At 34.8% G+C, this 17,191-nt stretch overlaps 1 protein-coding gene across 1 annotated transcript; it reads right to left on the bottom strand.

The window, feature by feature from the left end:
• Nucleotides 1-7,661: 7,661 nt before the first annotated feature.
• On the bottom strand, nucleotides 7,662-16,054 carry LOC149775244 (uncharacterized). The gene is made up of 6 exons (XM_089943599.1): nucleotides 15,743-16,054; nucleotides 12,622-12,649; nucleotides 10,993-11,136; nucleotides 9,873-10,121; nucleotides 8,915-8,969; nucleotides 7,662-8,550 (listed from the first exon to the last, which is right to left on the bottom strand). Exons 1-5 carry the CDS (start codon nucleotides 15,743-15,745, stop codon nucleotides 8,941-8,943), a joined length of 453 nt encoding a protein of 150 aa, XP_089799725.1. The 5' UTR covers nucleotides 15,746-16,054; the 3' UTR covers nucleotides 7,662-8,550; nucleotides 8,915-8,940.
• Nucleotides 16,055-17,191: the final 1,137 nt, after the last annotated feature.

The following is a 17,191-nucleotide window of genomic DNA, read 5'->3' as shown; positions in this document are numbered from 1 at the left end:
GTTGATCCGACGAAGAAAGCTTTGATTAATAAAATTCATGACAAGAGGAAAGAATTTCGCAATGATAGCGCATTTCATATGTGGTCAATGTTTAAATTCATACGCAAAAGGTGTTGATGCTATGATGAACGACAAACGAGCGGCAACGATTATTAATTATCTCGACAATCGAAAATGTCGTCTTGAAATAAAATTTATTGTATTAGCAGAAACACACAATAATACCTGGATTACCCGTGACAAACATGACAAAAATTCCAAACCAGGAATAATGACTGGTATTGACAAACCGAATTATGCACGAGGGTATCCTGTAACATCAGTTATCTATGCGTTATATCCGATAAATGATAAATCCAGCGTTAATAATTTAAAACCAATGATGTTTTCAAGGCGAATTGTGTAGCCGAACGAGTAACGGAACAATTTACCATTTCGACTTGTGGAAACGGTCTAACTGATAAAAGAAGTAAAATAATAAACGAGTGGGGAGAAACAGTTAAGGATTCCGGATCGTCTGTCAAAGATGTCGCTGAACTAGGAAAGAAACTAAAATGTCCAATCACATCAAAAACGATAACCGAAGGGATTTTGTGCGAATCAAAATATAAATCAAAAGGAGCTTCGATTGAAATTATTGATCATAATGCGCATGCGTGGACTAATGCAGTAATAATATTTCCACGAAATCGAACTGTTAGATTTTATAACGATGATATATTTGACTTTATTAAAGAAATAAGTAAAAACGATCCTGTATCAGTATATTTATTTCAAAGTTCTGATCATGGAAACTATGATTAGTTTGTACGACCTAATGGCGTTATTTATCGATTTTGACGCTGAATTTATCTTGACATTACAACAACAGAATAATCATAGTACGAGCTGTAACACAGTAATGTTGTAGCAATATTCAAATAATAATCCAAGACAATTTACCGTAGATAGAATTAATAGTAGTTTTAGTCACACACGTGAAAATGTGATGCTGACCTGTCTTGAATGTAATCGACGTCGAGGTGCTAGTTTACAAAAGTGAATGCGGTGGTAATTGTGTGTCTTCAGGAATTAATTATAACTGATCGCGTACGAATCCACGTTGATGAGCAGTTGAATCTAGTCTAGAGATTGCAGGTCTACCCGTGGATCTTACCACGCTAGATAAGCTATGTGTCGTAATACTCCAAATAGGATCCTTTTTTACCACCTTCAAGTTCGCCAGGTTCATATAAATATCTTACAGAAACATTACCTAATACTGGTTGTTTTGAAAATTCAAGTTGTTGCATTTGTATATGTTTTTTGTAATTGCATTAATAGGTTTCATGGCAGTTGTTTGAGTAAATTTATTATTTAATGCAGCTATTACACTTGGTAATCTTGTAACCCATTCGCAGGATCTCGTATCTTACTGAATTATTTCCTTTGCATCTTGATATCTAAATAACCGCTCAGCAAGTGTTCGATTAAATCGCTCAACAATTGCCTGATGAGGATGTATTGCAGTATGTCCTCGTCGGATTTTGACGTTATGCTTTTTCATCAGAGATGATACTGTACCAAGATATTATTTTGTCAGGATCAACCTATACTAGTTGTGGCCGTCGTAAGGGTCCTCGTTGTTAAATTCGTTCAAAAGCAGAAGAAACCTCAGTTGCTGTTTTAGTTGATAATGGTCCGGCTTCCTTATATATATATATATATATATATATATATATATATATATATATATATATATATATATATATATATATATATATATATATATATATATATATTAGTAGATGGAACAAATTACTCTTTAAATGTGCCATTTAATTTCATTCTTAACAATGCATGGCACAATTAATTGTTGTAGATGTATATGTATACTTGTATATATGATATATATGTTCTTTTATGTTTGCAATGTTTTTACTTCATAATTATATTTTAGTTTAGAAGTATGGACTTTGTAGTCTAAAATAAAGAATTTTTATCTTGTCTTATATCTACCTGCAACGTCAACGACAGTTAACGAGTCTTTGTATGTTAATTGACGTCTTCCAATTTTAATTGTATCATGTGGTAAAAATAAAATATCTGCTTGATGAACTTCATTAGTAGTGCTGACATCAAAACGTGCATGCTGATTTTTTAAGTAGTGGTAGATAAATTTGCCATATTGCTTGTCGTGCTAACCACGCTAAAGCAACAGAACGTATGACATTTGATGCATCAGCGAGTTTACTAATAGCTGTTTTACCTTTCCAATATCCTCTTCGACTATAATAAATTGATTCCATTATTTTAAGAACTGGTTAATTAATTACCGGCTCCGAATAATAATTTACCTTTCATCCCAGATTTTATTACCAATCTAGCTAATTTTTCTGTAAAAGATTAATCTTTTATGGAATTTAATGCATTAATTAATTTTACGTCTGCAATATGTCGTTGTTGTGGATCTTTACTTTAATAAGCTACATTTTGAGCATGATATGCTCGATCAGTATCATTTATTGATACTCTCCAGGTCTTAGTTGATCTTGTTTATCAAGTCGGATATCAAGTCGGGTTCCAGGACCACAATAATTATATTCTGGAAGATGTTTTTCCCCTGGGTATTTAGCCCACGGATTTCCTGGTAACTTTCCTAATGAAGTAGCGATATCACCACCAATTTTCCTTGACTTGTCAAGGGAAATAAATTTATATTTATTTGTAACCAATTTAATACACTTGCCTGTAAGTGCATGCTTTTCATCTTGCTATTTTTGTTGTTAATCCACATGTTGGGGTGGATGCTCTACATTTAGGGCAATATAAATTTATATTTTTCATTATATTTCTACAACATAGGTCTCATTGATTTCTCAGCGACACGAAAACAAGAGCCAGTCAAACATATTTCAGCATTACCGAAGTCTATTAGAATGATAATAATAGGTCCATCTGGGTCCGGTAAAACGCAATTATTACTTAATTTGATAATGAGATGGTTAAAGTGGGACAAGTTATATTTAGTTGCACCATCAGTTGATGATCAGAGATACTACGATGTACTTAAGGATTTTAATGAAAATGCAAAATTGTTAAATGAAGATGGTGATGACATTATTAATTTTATAACTGATATCGATGAAGCACAGTTCGTAGATGAATTAGATGGATTTATTAATAATCTCGTAGTATAAGACGACGTAATACTGGACAAACATACAAATTCAGCAAAAATATTTTCTCGAGGTAGGCATAAAAATACTGATGTGGTTTATGTTACTCAACGATATCCACAAATACGTAAAGTGATCAGAGATAACTGTAATATTTTAGTTGTGTTTAATGGAGTTGATACACATACTCTGCGGAATATTCATCTGACTTGGTGTAGTGGGGACATGATTAGGTTCAAAAACTTATTTTCAAAAGCACAATCTGTTCCACACGGATTTATAGCAATCAATTTGCATGGTCCTAGAACAAGATATCGTGTAGATCTTGATAAAATATTTGGTTGAGATAATAATGATTTAGTTACAGCAGCAGAGAGGGTGCGACCTCAATTAGACGACCGGCGGGAAAACGAAAACACGCGCACACATTTCAAAATAATAAATAAAAAAATAAGTAACAAAAAAACTAACCCAATTAGAGAAACTCTAGGTAAGTTAGAGACTTCGGTTTAGCGGTAGTGACCTTATTATTTTAATTTTAAGCAAATGACTTTTCAGCAAAAGGTCTGTTCACCCTCTCTGCTGCTAGGTCAGTAAGTTATTTGCTCGATTTTGGCAGAATATTACGGCATTGTAATTGCAATTATGTGTAGTATGTATACTTAATTAATATGATTATTTACTACGAAAACATACCCGTGTAGTGTTTAATTTACATGCGTATTTGAGAAATGAACTTGAGTATTGTGTCGACAATTATGTAAATTGTTATCTTTTGGTCAGAAGTGATTTTGTAATTCACTATTAATTTACTTCGTAGTAAATTAGTGCATTTATTCATGTGATATGTTAGCTTTTACACATGCCTGAATTGTGAATTTGGAAAATGGTTGCAGTGTGTTTGATTAGTTAATATGGATGTATGGATATATCAGATCATGGATATTTGAATATTTGTGAAATTTGTATGAGTTGTAATGTAAAGAAATGCGTCCGATTGATGTGATATTGTTTAGTATAACTGGATTAGGAATGTTTACTGATGTGACGCAATTTATTCATGTATGTATGAGAAGTAATTGATACAGAGCTTTTATTGAGACGTTGTTTTACCATACAAGAACATATAAGTATTTCGATGTGAATGAATGCGTGACCGAAGAAATTTAATAGCATTTATATGATGATAGGCCTGATATAGTGTGAGATGAAAGGGCTAAGGAAAATATTGTACCGTCTTTGTGTTTTCGCAGGAAGCTGTTTGGGGGACAGAACTTCTGGTTCAGTTAAGTCCCGAGTCTCTAAGAGGGGAGACGGAAGTGAGACTAGCAAAGCAGTCCGAGTCGACAAGTCTAGTTGGGGGAGAGAGTCGAGGAGGAGGAGGAAAATGAGTCAAGGAGAAGAAATGGAGAAACAGGAAGCGTGTAGATAAGTGGAGGAGAAGAAATTTGGAGAAAGTCGGGAGGAAGAGGAGAAGGAACTGGAGGAATAGGAGAAAATAATACACAAATGAGTTGAATACAAGGACAGTTGTAAAACTATCTCACACTACAGATCAACTGATGGAATAGGCTACCACAGGGTTGAGCGGAAGGAGAGTACTTGGGGAAATTTTAATTATTTAACTATTGAATTGTCATTAAATTGTTATTCGTTGAATTTCACTTTTTATTTTGAATCATTTGGTCGTCGGCATTGCTGACTGGGGGGCTCGGAGCTTTACATTTATCTTTCACTAATTTAACTTACAACCAAAATCGAGCCTGGGTGGGACTTTTATACTACTTTAAATATAATATTGGGAGCACCCTACCCAAAAAATGCACACCTACCATAGTGGCGGCATAACAACCCATCGCGTCAAGTCAGACATGCACGCACGCACGCACACACACACATGCTCACACAAACACACACACCTACCTACCTACCTACCTGCCTGCCTGCCTGCCTACCTACCTACCTACCTACCTACCTACATACATACATACATATATTACGCTGTATCAGTGATATACCACGAGATGTATAAATGTTTCATTAAAAGGAAACGAGCAGCCATGAAAATGAAAACAGAAACCTGAAAGACAAAATGTAAAATGATACATAGCTAATATTGATCTTAACCCTTGCAAGATCGGAGGTAATATAACTGCGAAGATTGATTAAACCTTGTTTTCAAATTCCAATGTATTTTTCGTTTTCCTGTCGGTGAACTTATGAGTCAATATAGAAGGCACGCACAACATACATACATACATACATACATACATACGTACGTACGTACGTACGTACGTACGTAAATGCAGGTCGAATACATAACGCATTGTTAAACGTCAATTAATGAAGGTCGCTAGAAGTGGTCCCAGTCTTCTAACACCATTCACTCTGTTTTTCGGAGTTCTTACGGAAAATATTCATACATATCCTGGTATTCTCGCAAGACTTTCGTGAAAATAAATAGGTTTTCTATGTTTGAACTTTCTGTGTTTTCTATTATTGCTTTGAATATTTAAAAAGCAAAAGCATTTCAAAAATGCTTTAAAGTATTTTTAATAAGATTATATGTATTTTGATGGATATCTGCATTTGCTTATAAGCATGATAATGGAACAGCATGGTCAATGTCCCGCAAGTTATAAATATACCTTTGATGATGTTACATGTAGCTCATCAGTATTCCCACTGCCGTTACATGTAACCCCCCAACTCATTAGTATCCCCAGTGCTGTTACAATTAGCCACCAACTCATCAGTATTCCTAATGCTGTTACTTGTAGCCCCCAACTCATCAGTATTCCCACTGCCGTTACACGTAGCCCTCAACTCATCGGTATTCCCAATGCTGTTACATGTAACCCCCAACTCATTAGTATACCCAGTGCTGTTACAATTAGCCACCAACTCATCAGTATTCCTAATGCTGTTACTTGTAGCCCCCAACTCATCAGTATTCCCACTGCCGTTACACGTAGCCCTCAACTCATCGGTATTCCCAATGCTGTTACATGTAGCTCCAACGCATCAGTACTCCCAATGCTGTTACATTAAGCTCCCAAAATATCAGTATTCTCAAGTCTGGGATGAGTTATTCAGTGTGTGTGGCATCAGAAAGGATCGCAGACAAATTATTATAAATAAAGTACAAAATGAAAAGGGTTGCCAAACTTAAATATAAACAAAATGACCTTTGCAAGTAGTCAAGATAAATTCGAAACTACTAGTAAGTATTAAAAGTGATAAAACTGAGTTTGCAAAATGACAGGCTGAGGGTATTTAAAAACATTTTTAATGCTACATTCTATGAGTTGCCATACTCAAAACTGATGTCAGAAAGAAAACGATTGCCACTTTGTGTTGAATTTCCACTAAGAAAAGTGCTAAAATAGACAAACACTGGGGGTATATGTTCATTGGTTAAAGATTACTAAATCATGATGGAGAAGGTGTTGAAAACATTTCAGCCTGAAATACTAATTCAAGTAAAAATAACATCATGGTTTCGTCTTTCCTGCTACTTTGCAGTAAACGTCATAAAACAATGATGTAATACACAATATTAAATTCATTTTAAGTTTTGAACGCATAAAATGATTAAGTACAACAGAAATGAGATTATGTTGACTTCCTAAATGTATGACGTAACAGGGCCGTATTGGATGAAGTGTTGGGGCGGGGGGTCCAAACTTTAAAAAGTAAAACATCTCCCTTAAAACGATATGCGAACTGCAATAAAAGAACTATGATTATTTTAGGAAGTTTTGTATCACCACTTTTATTATATCATATATGGTGTTCATATTGAGTGTACATTGTTGTTTTGATATTTTATGATCTCCGCTAATGTGAGTGTATACAGTTTGGATCAGGATCAAACACTACGTTTATAGACTCCAATCCCTGTAATATTACGCCAGATATCATGCTTAAATATTTTATTAACTTGTACAATATACTTGAAGTAAATTGAGCTTTTGGAATGAGAGAAATGTTAAAGTTTGTTACGTTGTCGAGAATAATTTTCAAACGTTACTTTGTGACTCGTGTGACACTGTAACACCATGACGATTTATTAACAATGTTGGCATGCAAATATTAAGGTGGAAACAGTAACCAATGGCGATCCACAATGCTGTCTGAATAAAGAATCACACTTGACCCAAATTTCATGTAACTTTCAATCATATGCATTACATGGCATGATCGTATCTATGATACTGGTCATGACTGCATTAAATTGTACGCTTCTGAATGCATATATATATATATAAAAACTTGGATGGATGGTGGATGGACAGACGGACAGACAGACAGACAGATAGATAAACAGACAGACAAATAGATGTATATAAAGACAGGTAGGTAAATATACTGATAGACAGGTATATACACAGACAGACAATTACATACATACATACATACATACGGAATCTTCTCAGAATGGTAAATTTCACTATTAATTGTAAATATACTGTTAAAAAACATCAACAGCTCAATACAGAGTACATGTTTACGTTTTAATCCACTAAATCATACACGACAATCAAATGGATCGGTTGAATTCGTTTAATTAATATAGAAATGTATTGTATAGCTATTTGCTACTAACAAGATGTGACCAACTAATACAGTTTACAAGCAACATTCGTAGACGTTTATCAGGAATAATTCAACTTTCGAAAGACCTTGAAATCAGATTGAAGCCAAATTAGTTCATTATGGAGTAACTCCTTTCTGCCGATGGAGTACCAAACAGATAAATTACTTATATATTACATAAGTATTACAGAAATCCAAGGAAATATTTTAAGACATAGCGTTGTTTCTAATTCATCCGAACAGACGATTGCTGATCATCTGTTTTACAACTTGTTAAAATCCGAATTTTCATTGCAATAAAAAAAATCATATTTCCAGTACATATTTTGGTCAGAATATGCCTGTGTATTATATTTTCTTATATCGATGCGCGAATACACCTCAGCTTATATGAACATTCTCCCGTGATCACAACGTATGTAATAAATAACAGGTGCTTTGTTACATATACTTTTATAACTATTTCTCAGATCAGAGAAGAAAATATGTATTATTTCTTTTCTGTAATAATTCGCAAAATAACAGATGAGGTCGATGTGAACAATGTAACTTTCACAATCTCTATCCTCGAGCGCTACAGGCACTAAACAGGACTGATTGTTTAAGGTGCCCTAAATGTGTAAGGTTAAAATTCTTTTCTAGATCCGTCTGGAAATTATGGCATGGTTTATATATATATATATATATATATATATATATATATATATATATATATATATATATATATATATATATATATATACATTAGACGTTGACTGTTAATCTTCACCATCAAATTTCCAGGTACATAGTTCTGAAATAAAGAATGAAAACTAATATATACATAAGTGAGTGCACAAGATGGTAGAGTTAAAGACATCGTGGGCTGCGTGTTCGAAAGGTTTCGAGAATACGGGATTGGCTTGTTTACCTACGACCTTGAGTGGATTCAATTTGTTTCATTTTGAACTTATTAGTTTAGTTTTGCAATTTTACCTGTTTTGAAGATATCAAAAACAGCATCCTTCAACATTCTTAATTATTAAGAATCTGTATGCAGCATGAGTGTCGGTCGTGGAACATAATATCTGCACTATTTAGCAATCGACAGCGAAATCGTAAAATATAATGTTATTTCCTTTCTTTGATATATTGGTTCGATTCAACATTTCCTTTACCTGCGTAAATTGTTCCCCACTTGGATCTACTTTTGCGTCATGATCTTCACAAACTCTGCAAAGAAAAGAGCCATTCGTAACAATTATGCATTTTACATGCATCTCTCTCTCTCTCTCTCTTTAGATAATATAAGCTTCTCAAGCCACGTATATTGATTTATTTGGAGCTAAATGCGTCCAACTATTATTATCCATGTTCTATAGTATATACTGGTAAGATAAAGATAAGCATACCATATGCCATGCTTATTATCGTTTGAGTAGATTCCATGACAGCCAAAATATATATGAACCTATAAGCAACCACCTGATTACACGTTCACCCAATTATGAACTGTTTCAAAATCACTACATGTAATTTGCCTCTAATGTCCCGAAGAAGGAGTTAAACAATAACACACTAAATGCGTAATACATACACTCTACAATTTGTCAAGCATTCGATTTGCTTTTGCCGAGAGATAACGGAAACGAAAGGAATCTCAGAAACCTTTAAAAACTTTAAAGTCCCGTTTTCGACATTCGAAGTGTATTTCTCCATTTCCTCATCTGTGTATGCTCGATTCGAATTATTTGTGCAGTTGAAGTAAATTTGAGTACTACACTTAATAAATTTGAGTACTACACTAAATAAATTTGAGTACTACACTTATTCAAGAGACAGTAAGAGTAGGAATTGTCATACTATTATGAGTATTGTATGTGTGCCCGACTTTAGAAAATCTAAAGGACCCATTGCATATCGAATACAGTTATCTGCTTTATTTCCCTAGTACTCGTATTAGCAACGCTGTCGATTTAACTCTGTGTGTGTGTGTATATATATATATATATATATATATATATATATATATATATATATATATAGTAACTGGATCCATATAAAATCGACAATAGGGGAGACAACTTCTCCATTTACTGTCCGATGAATCAATTATGATATTTTGCAAGGTTTTACCGTTGTAATTAATACAGCCATCCCCGTCTATATCTGCCTCTTTGATCATGGCTTTAGCCTCGTCTTTCGAAAATGGGTTATCCCCAATTTCTGTCATGGCGGCCTGCAGTTCCTTTACATTGATTTTCCCATTGCCATCTTTGTCAAATTTGCTAAATGCGGCTCTTAACTCTTCTGCTTCTTCCTCTGTTGATTTCGCTTTCACGCTCATCATTTTGACGAACTCGTTAAATTCTATTGTTCCATTTCCTGAAATGCAAAATATTCTTTGAAAATAACTCAGTATTCACTCTTATATTCTACACGGACACGGGAAAAAAGAGACAGATAAATTGTAACTTACATGAGATAAAATATCTTGAATAGGTTTTTTAATATTTCATCTAAATAAGAAAAATAATGTATTGGGAGATAATAAAATGAAGAGACTTTTTACATGTTGTACCCGGCCAGCTGTAGATGTACCTGAGCAAAGATGGAAACAACACCAATTCAAAATATCTGGGCCGTATTGATATGTTCACTCAGCTAACCATATTCGTAGTACCACAGACCATTGCCACAAACTAATGCCACCGATCCCCATTGTTAAGGACGACATGCTTTATTCATGGGATTGAGGTAGTTCCAACATGGCAAAATATGAATTACATTCATACAAAAAATTCTGTTGACAAAAATCTTAAAATAAATTTTGAAGACGAAACATTTACTTGCATAGCCTAAAATAATATATTTGTAAATATCTGAGATTTACACAAGCCAATAATTACCATTACAAGAATATTCATCCAGAATGGATTTACGGGGAGTTGTCCTTTTTAAATTACTCATCCGGGTGATTGGTTATATAATTAAAACGATTATATAAGATATGTGAGGCTTTAACTTCAGCTGAAGCATTTGCGGAAAAAATTTGATTATTAAAGTTTTACTTTCTTGTTGCAAATTTCCAATAGTTTTACAGCAAACATATTAAACTATGCAGTTTCACTGTAAATAGATTCCTCTATGGTTTAGTTCAAGATAACTGTTATATTTAAATAAAAGCAGTTCGCTGATTTAAAATAGAGTTGCCAATATTTAGCTTGCACTGTTTGCTATGGATGCTAGTACAAACCGTTTGAGTCAAGCTCTGCAATCATTTCCTGTAATTCAGCTTCTGTAGGGTTCTGATTGAGGCATCGCATGACGGTGCCGAGTTCCTCGGAGGAAATCCGGTTATCGCCGTTTATGTCGAATTGCTCGAACATCTCCTTGTACTCTGAAATGTCGTGTAAAAACGGAAATTACATGTCCATCCAAAATGTCAAATGTTGCGCTGCTTTAAAACGATTCTTTTACAAGACTTTGCAACCAACAAAATTACAGTACCTCTCACGCCAAATGAATTAGCCTCATTTAGAGGAATACATAGTAATAACATAATGTCATCATGGAGAAATGACCGGTTGAGTACACAAGTGCCTGTCAGGCAGACAGAGACAGAGAGAAGTGGGGAACAGAGCAGAGTCAAAGACAGAAGCATACAGAGACACTTAGAGTGAAACAAACAGGGTGTGACAAAGACACAGTCTTCAAATTTAGTTATAGATACCGTATTTGCACAGTGCCATTTTCGTTGTAGAAAGAACGTATATAGCATGGAGTTAGTGTATACCTTAAATCCTAACACTTTTTCGACATTTACATAAAATTCTTGATTATAGCATCTGAGGTTTAAACCAGAAGATTAGCCCAAGGAACATTGTAAACCAAACGTTTTCTCCACAAGACCTTAGTTATAGATACCGTATTTGCACAGTGCCATTTTCGTTGTAGAGAGAACGTATATAGCATGGAGTTAGTGTATACCTTAAATCCTAACATGTTTTTCGACATTTACATACAATTCTTGATTATAGCATCTGAGGTTTATACCAGAAGATTAGCCCAAGGAACATTGTAAACCAAACGTTTTCTCCACAAGACCTTCGTTTATCCACCATAGCAAGAGTTAAATTAAATAAATTTTTTGACACATTCAGTTTGGTTCTGAGTACTTAAAATTGACACAGTAAGTGAAGAACTACTTGCTCCATAATTTTCTCATCCCTCTATGTCCGCGACAAAATAATGAAGAGTCCTTTTATCCGCCTTTTCGGTAACACAAGTAAAGAGAATGACTGAATGAATGGCAACTTGACCTTTCCAAAAAGAAAAACGGTGGGGGGTGAGGGTGGAGAAGGATGGGATTTAAACTTTCAGCTAAGATGCGTTCTTACAACATTACTACCTGGCATTTTGCAACCTTGGGTCGGTTCACCTAACAGTTACAGAATTTTCTTTTATATAAGTAGTGTAATTAAATATATATTACAAACTCTATAGACCCATATCTGCCGTCCATAATGCACCGGCAGACCTGGGTCTATGCATTATGTCAGATCATTCAGCAAAACAAACAACATAAACCCTGATCTTTCGGCGCATTATGCGAAGGCAGATCAGGGTCTGGGGTCTTTTTTGCAGTTGGACCCGGCATATGGTACCAGGTGAAATTCGTCAAACACTCATTGAAAGCAAAACGCAAGGGAAAAGAAAAATAGAGCAGATCTCCAACCATTTTGCAGGAGGCAAAGTCTGGACAGACACATGGCGTTGTGATCGATGTGAAAGCTACACCTGCGAATCACTTTGATGAGAATTATGGCAAAATTACCTGTAATATTTGTGGATCACATAGATTAGGACTACAGCTAAATATTACCTGCAATAGTTTCCTTTGGCAACTCATCCTGGAAAGAAAGAAATATTTGTTAAATTTCTGATACAAAAATAGTTTTTAAAAATGGCAGCTAGAAAACTCGGCAGATAGGAACCCCCGGCTAGACTTAAAAGTAGTTATGTTTTGGATACCCGCACAATGGAAGCACGTTTGGATCATCAGAACCAGAAAAGAATTTGTCGTGGGTGGGGATGGGGTAGGGAAGAGGGAATTTAGTGAAAATGTAACAGGGACCACAGGGATATCTACCTATTAATGGGGGGGGGGGGGCAGAGGAAGGCGGATGCTAGTGGCCGCAGGGACCGTTTGAGAATATCGGCCTAAATGGTTTAGGTAAACGAGCACCGGACTAGTTTAGGCACTAGATCTTAAAAAAAAAAAAAAACAAGCACCAGACTAGTTTAGGCACTATGAAATGATCTTAAGAAACCAGACTAGTTTAGGCACTAAGAAATGATCTTAAGAAAACCGAGCACCAGACTAGTTTAAGTACTAGATCTTAAAAAAAACGAACTCTGTCTACTGGTTGCTAAAACCACCAAATTGACAACAAAAAATATAATTTTTGTTTTGAACATGTTCAACGAAACATTTCAACAAAGTTTAATAAAACCGGACTAAGAGAACACTATGCTCTTTTAACAGGATGCGTGAAATATAAAAATTTCCATCCGGTTGCTCGGAATGCCACACAAATGCTAGAGAAGATTCCAAAATTTAAACTTTCTGAGAGTTTATTCTCAGGTGTAGTGCCTACGTCATTATGAACAGTATTCTCAAGACTTTTTGGTAGCATGGATTAGTTTTGCAACGTGGAACCATATGCGTTTTTATTAATTATTTATATTATTTTTAGTACGTGGCATTACCAGTCGTACCGTTCAGATAAGGTACAGACAAATCAGGCGAATCAGACGAATGTGTAGAAAGACACCCCCACTCAAGAATGAAATTAAGGTACCATGAATGTGCGGTTGTTGGTTGATTAGAGAAAAAATTATTTGTGACATTAACGTGTTTTAGAATCCTTCAGTTGGCACTGGCTTGTATTTCACGGCAGTGAGATGCTATTAGACACCTTGTTTCCCACGACATTTTTTACATTATTTAATCAAAATTAGTATAGTGGGTGTTGGTGTGGCAGATTGTGTAAAAAAAAATAGAAAGTTGGTTGCTACGGTAATTAGACAGCTGTTACCGCGAGGAAACGAATAAAAAACAATAGTTTTAAGGAAAATGTCATACAAAAACTATTCTTCAAAGTTTGCATTCTTTTAGACATTTCAAAAACAGTAGCTGTTCATGGAAGAACATCTGACGACGGATACGTTATTTTAGTAATCGGTGAATACATTATTAGAGTGACGTTCTTGCATAACTGAGCTTAAGATTTTTTTTTCAGTATCATATGCATCACCGCTTCATACCAAAATTATAAAATGAACGTAAATGGGCAGAATACTTTCGTTGTAAACACACACACACACACACACACACACACACACACACACGACTCTTAATTATATCTGAAAACGAACTTTGTAAACACACACACACATGCACACACACACACACAAACACACACACACACACATACGAATCTTAATTATGTCTGAAAACGAACTTTGTAAACACACACACACACGCACACAAACACACACACAAACGACTCTTAATTATATCTGAAAACGAACTTCGTGAATTTCACTTATCTTTATACATCTCATTTTTTAACATAAATAATTATTTTGTCTTTAACGAAATAAAGTATAAAAGAAAGGTACACAAAGGTGCTTATGTGACAATAGCAGTAACTGAGCATTTATTTACCATATAAACTCGTGAAAAGCGAAATAAGTAGGCAAAAAGTACTGTAAAACAAAGAACTACTTTTCTAAGAAGTTTATACAATGCAGGTGTATAGCTGGGGCTAAAATGCATGGATGGGTGAGAACTGCAACCTTCTGGCATTTCTCAGAGTCTCTTTGAGATTATCAATTTTTCTGGTTGCCATGGTGCCCACTTCACCTCATAAGCCACTCCATTTCATCGTGATTTCCACCTTCATTTGTTGTTGTCATAGTAAATATTCAATTTATATCCATTTATATATTCAAACATACTTTATGCTGAACTTGCTTTATATGACTGAGATGTCGAAAAAAGATGTGTGCATAGGTGAAGGGAGTTTAAGGAAATTATACACTTGCTCTTGTTACAACAGGGCTTCAACCAATGGTTGCCAACATTCAAGGTACATAATTGACAGATAATATATCCTTGATTTTCATAATATTTGCAATATCTCCAATCTGATTTCCTTCCATTTTCAAATGTCAAACATCATATTCAAAGAGTGAATAAATAAACTTACATGATATCTGTGCTAGTCTATGCATGCGTATATTTTACATCAAGGTCAGTTTGGACTATTTTACGCGAAAATAAGGAATTATAAAATAAAACCAAGAGTATAAAGCAAATTAAGTATGTAATAAAGTTAAGAACAAAGTGCGTTGCAAAAGAATAAAAACAATCTGCCACATAATTTGTTTCTAGAAATGTTATGAGCAACTTTAATAAGACGGGAAAAGGATGATATATTTTAGGTGCGATATAGCAACTATAAGTCTTGCTATCATTTGTGTCATCACTAGACTAGGAATGTGTACACAAAAGGTTACAAATTAAAGGTAAAAGTGTACAAGTGAATAGCGTGCATAAATGGCCAGTCGGACAAAAGGGGTGAATATACTGATAAGCGATTTGACCTCTGTTTGTATGTATGGATGTGTGTGTGTGTGTGTGTGTGTGTGTGTGTGTGTGTGTGCATGTATGTATGTATGTATGTCTCCACAGAGAAACCAACCAGGTAGCCAGATAAGCATAATATGTACATACATGCCTATACACACACACACACACACACACACACATACATACATACATGTTCATCAGCTATAACTGTCTCACAGCATGTGAAAATGATCGACTCAGTCGCTAAATTCATGTAGACAGTAGAAATGCTTCGATTAACTTTTGTTATTTCAAACAGTAACATTGTACAAAAATCTGTTTTAATACTAGAAATGTCTGCACTTACCATTGTTTTTCTAGATGTTTGTTCGTATTTTGATGTGTATTTCCTGGTTTGTTGCTCTATCCGCAGAACTTCAAAATAAAACGTTCGATCTCCCAAGTCAACAAACAAACTGCCTGTTGGCACAGTTACACTGATCTGTGAATTCAATTATAGATGACCATGTATTACCCGGTTCTAATCAATTTACACGTAGCGTATATTGGCAACGCAAGGCTATTATGTTACTACCCAAACATAACGTTGACTTTATACAGGTTTGAAAAGGAGTACTATAGTCTATTCAAAACGTGCCTATACAAACGTGTTTATCGCGAGCGTTTGTTAGAATAGTACATACCTGATAGATATTCAATCAATTTACAGACCTATGTACAAAATATGATGTCTTCCCACGTTGATAACATGAGCATTTACATTCCAGGATAAAATGTGTATGCATAATATTTTTGCCACATAAAGAAACGAAAATGCGTACGCATCGTACAAGTAGAGATGAAACCTCTTGCTAAAATATCCGTCTCTTTACATGTCAGTTTATGAATTCGTAAGGGCACTTCCCATCAGTTTATCTCTTTTGTGTGTAATAAATTATTTCAGTTATGACCGCTTGGAAAAGTTACAAGTCTGTGCGCGCACGCATGTGTGTGACTGCACGCGTTACTTTCTTATGTTCATGGTTTGTATTTGTTGACGTGTTCTGCTGCTTCTGCCGTTGTGTTAATTTATTTTGTATTGTTTGTACTGAGGAAGTGCTAAGTTGTTTAAGGTAACAAAAATTTTCTTTCAGCTTAGTTTCCTGTCTTTATTTTGCTGTTATTTCAAAGTATGGTAGATATTACCTTTTAAATACGTTAATCAGAGGCATTAGTTTAAAATTGAATACACGTGCTGTCACCGCGGAAAAGTGTTATAAAGGTAATGTTCTTATCATAAAGAGGTCATCAAGTAAGTAAATAAATACCCAGGTTAACTCTTTCTTGTGTTCCTTCAGTTGCTACTAGAGACCATTTACCTACCTTGCATTCAAAACGAAAACTACTTCAGACTTGTTTTTATTCTTGCGCTAGGGGAGTGTAAACGATCAATAGCGCGGTCGATTTCGCTCCTGCCTTAAAACATGTGTTGAATAATACGTCACATAATACGTCCTCTCCAAGATCCTATCTTACAAAAGCTGTGAAGTACTTAACCGATTTACACTATCATCAAATGAATAATTTTAAAAGTTAGCATCGATTATATATGCCGAGTGTCCGTCCTTGTGTGAATATGAACTTGGAAACCCCGCCTAAACAAGGGAATTAAATCCAGCGAGATCAGTTCGCCGCTATAATGGTTATTCCGCCTTTTCATGTTCTTATTGGCACTACTAGGATCATCTACGTGTTTTTCTGATAATGAAACCAATCAGTTAGTGTTAAATGTTATGGGAAAGCTGTGAATAAGCAT

This window comes from Sinohyriopsis cumingii, chromosome 19, assembly GCF_028554795.1.
Source record: "Sinohyriopsis cumingii isolate HCF-2022 chromosome 19, ASM2855479v2, whole genome shotgun sequence".
Taxonomy (NCBI): domain Eukaryota; kingdom Metazoa; phylum Mollusca; class Bivalvia; order Unionida; family Unionidae; genus Sinohyriopsis; species Sinohyriopsis cumingii.
Note: the sequence above shows the minus strand (reverse complement) of the source record. Positions and strands in the feature narration are given on the sequence as shown.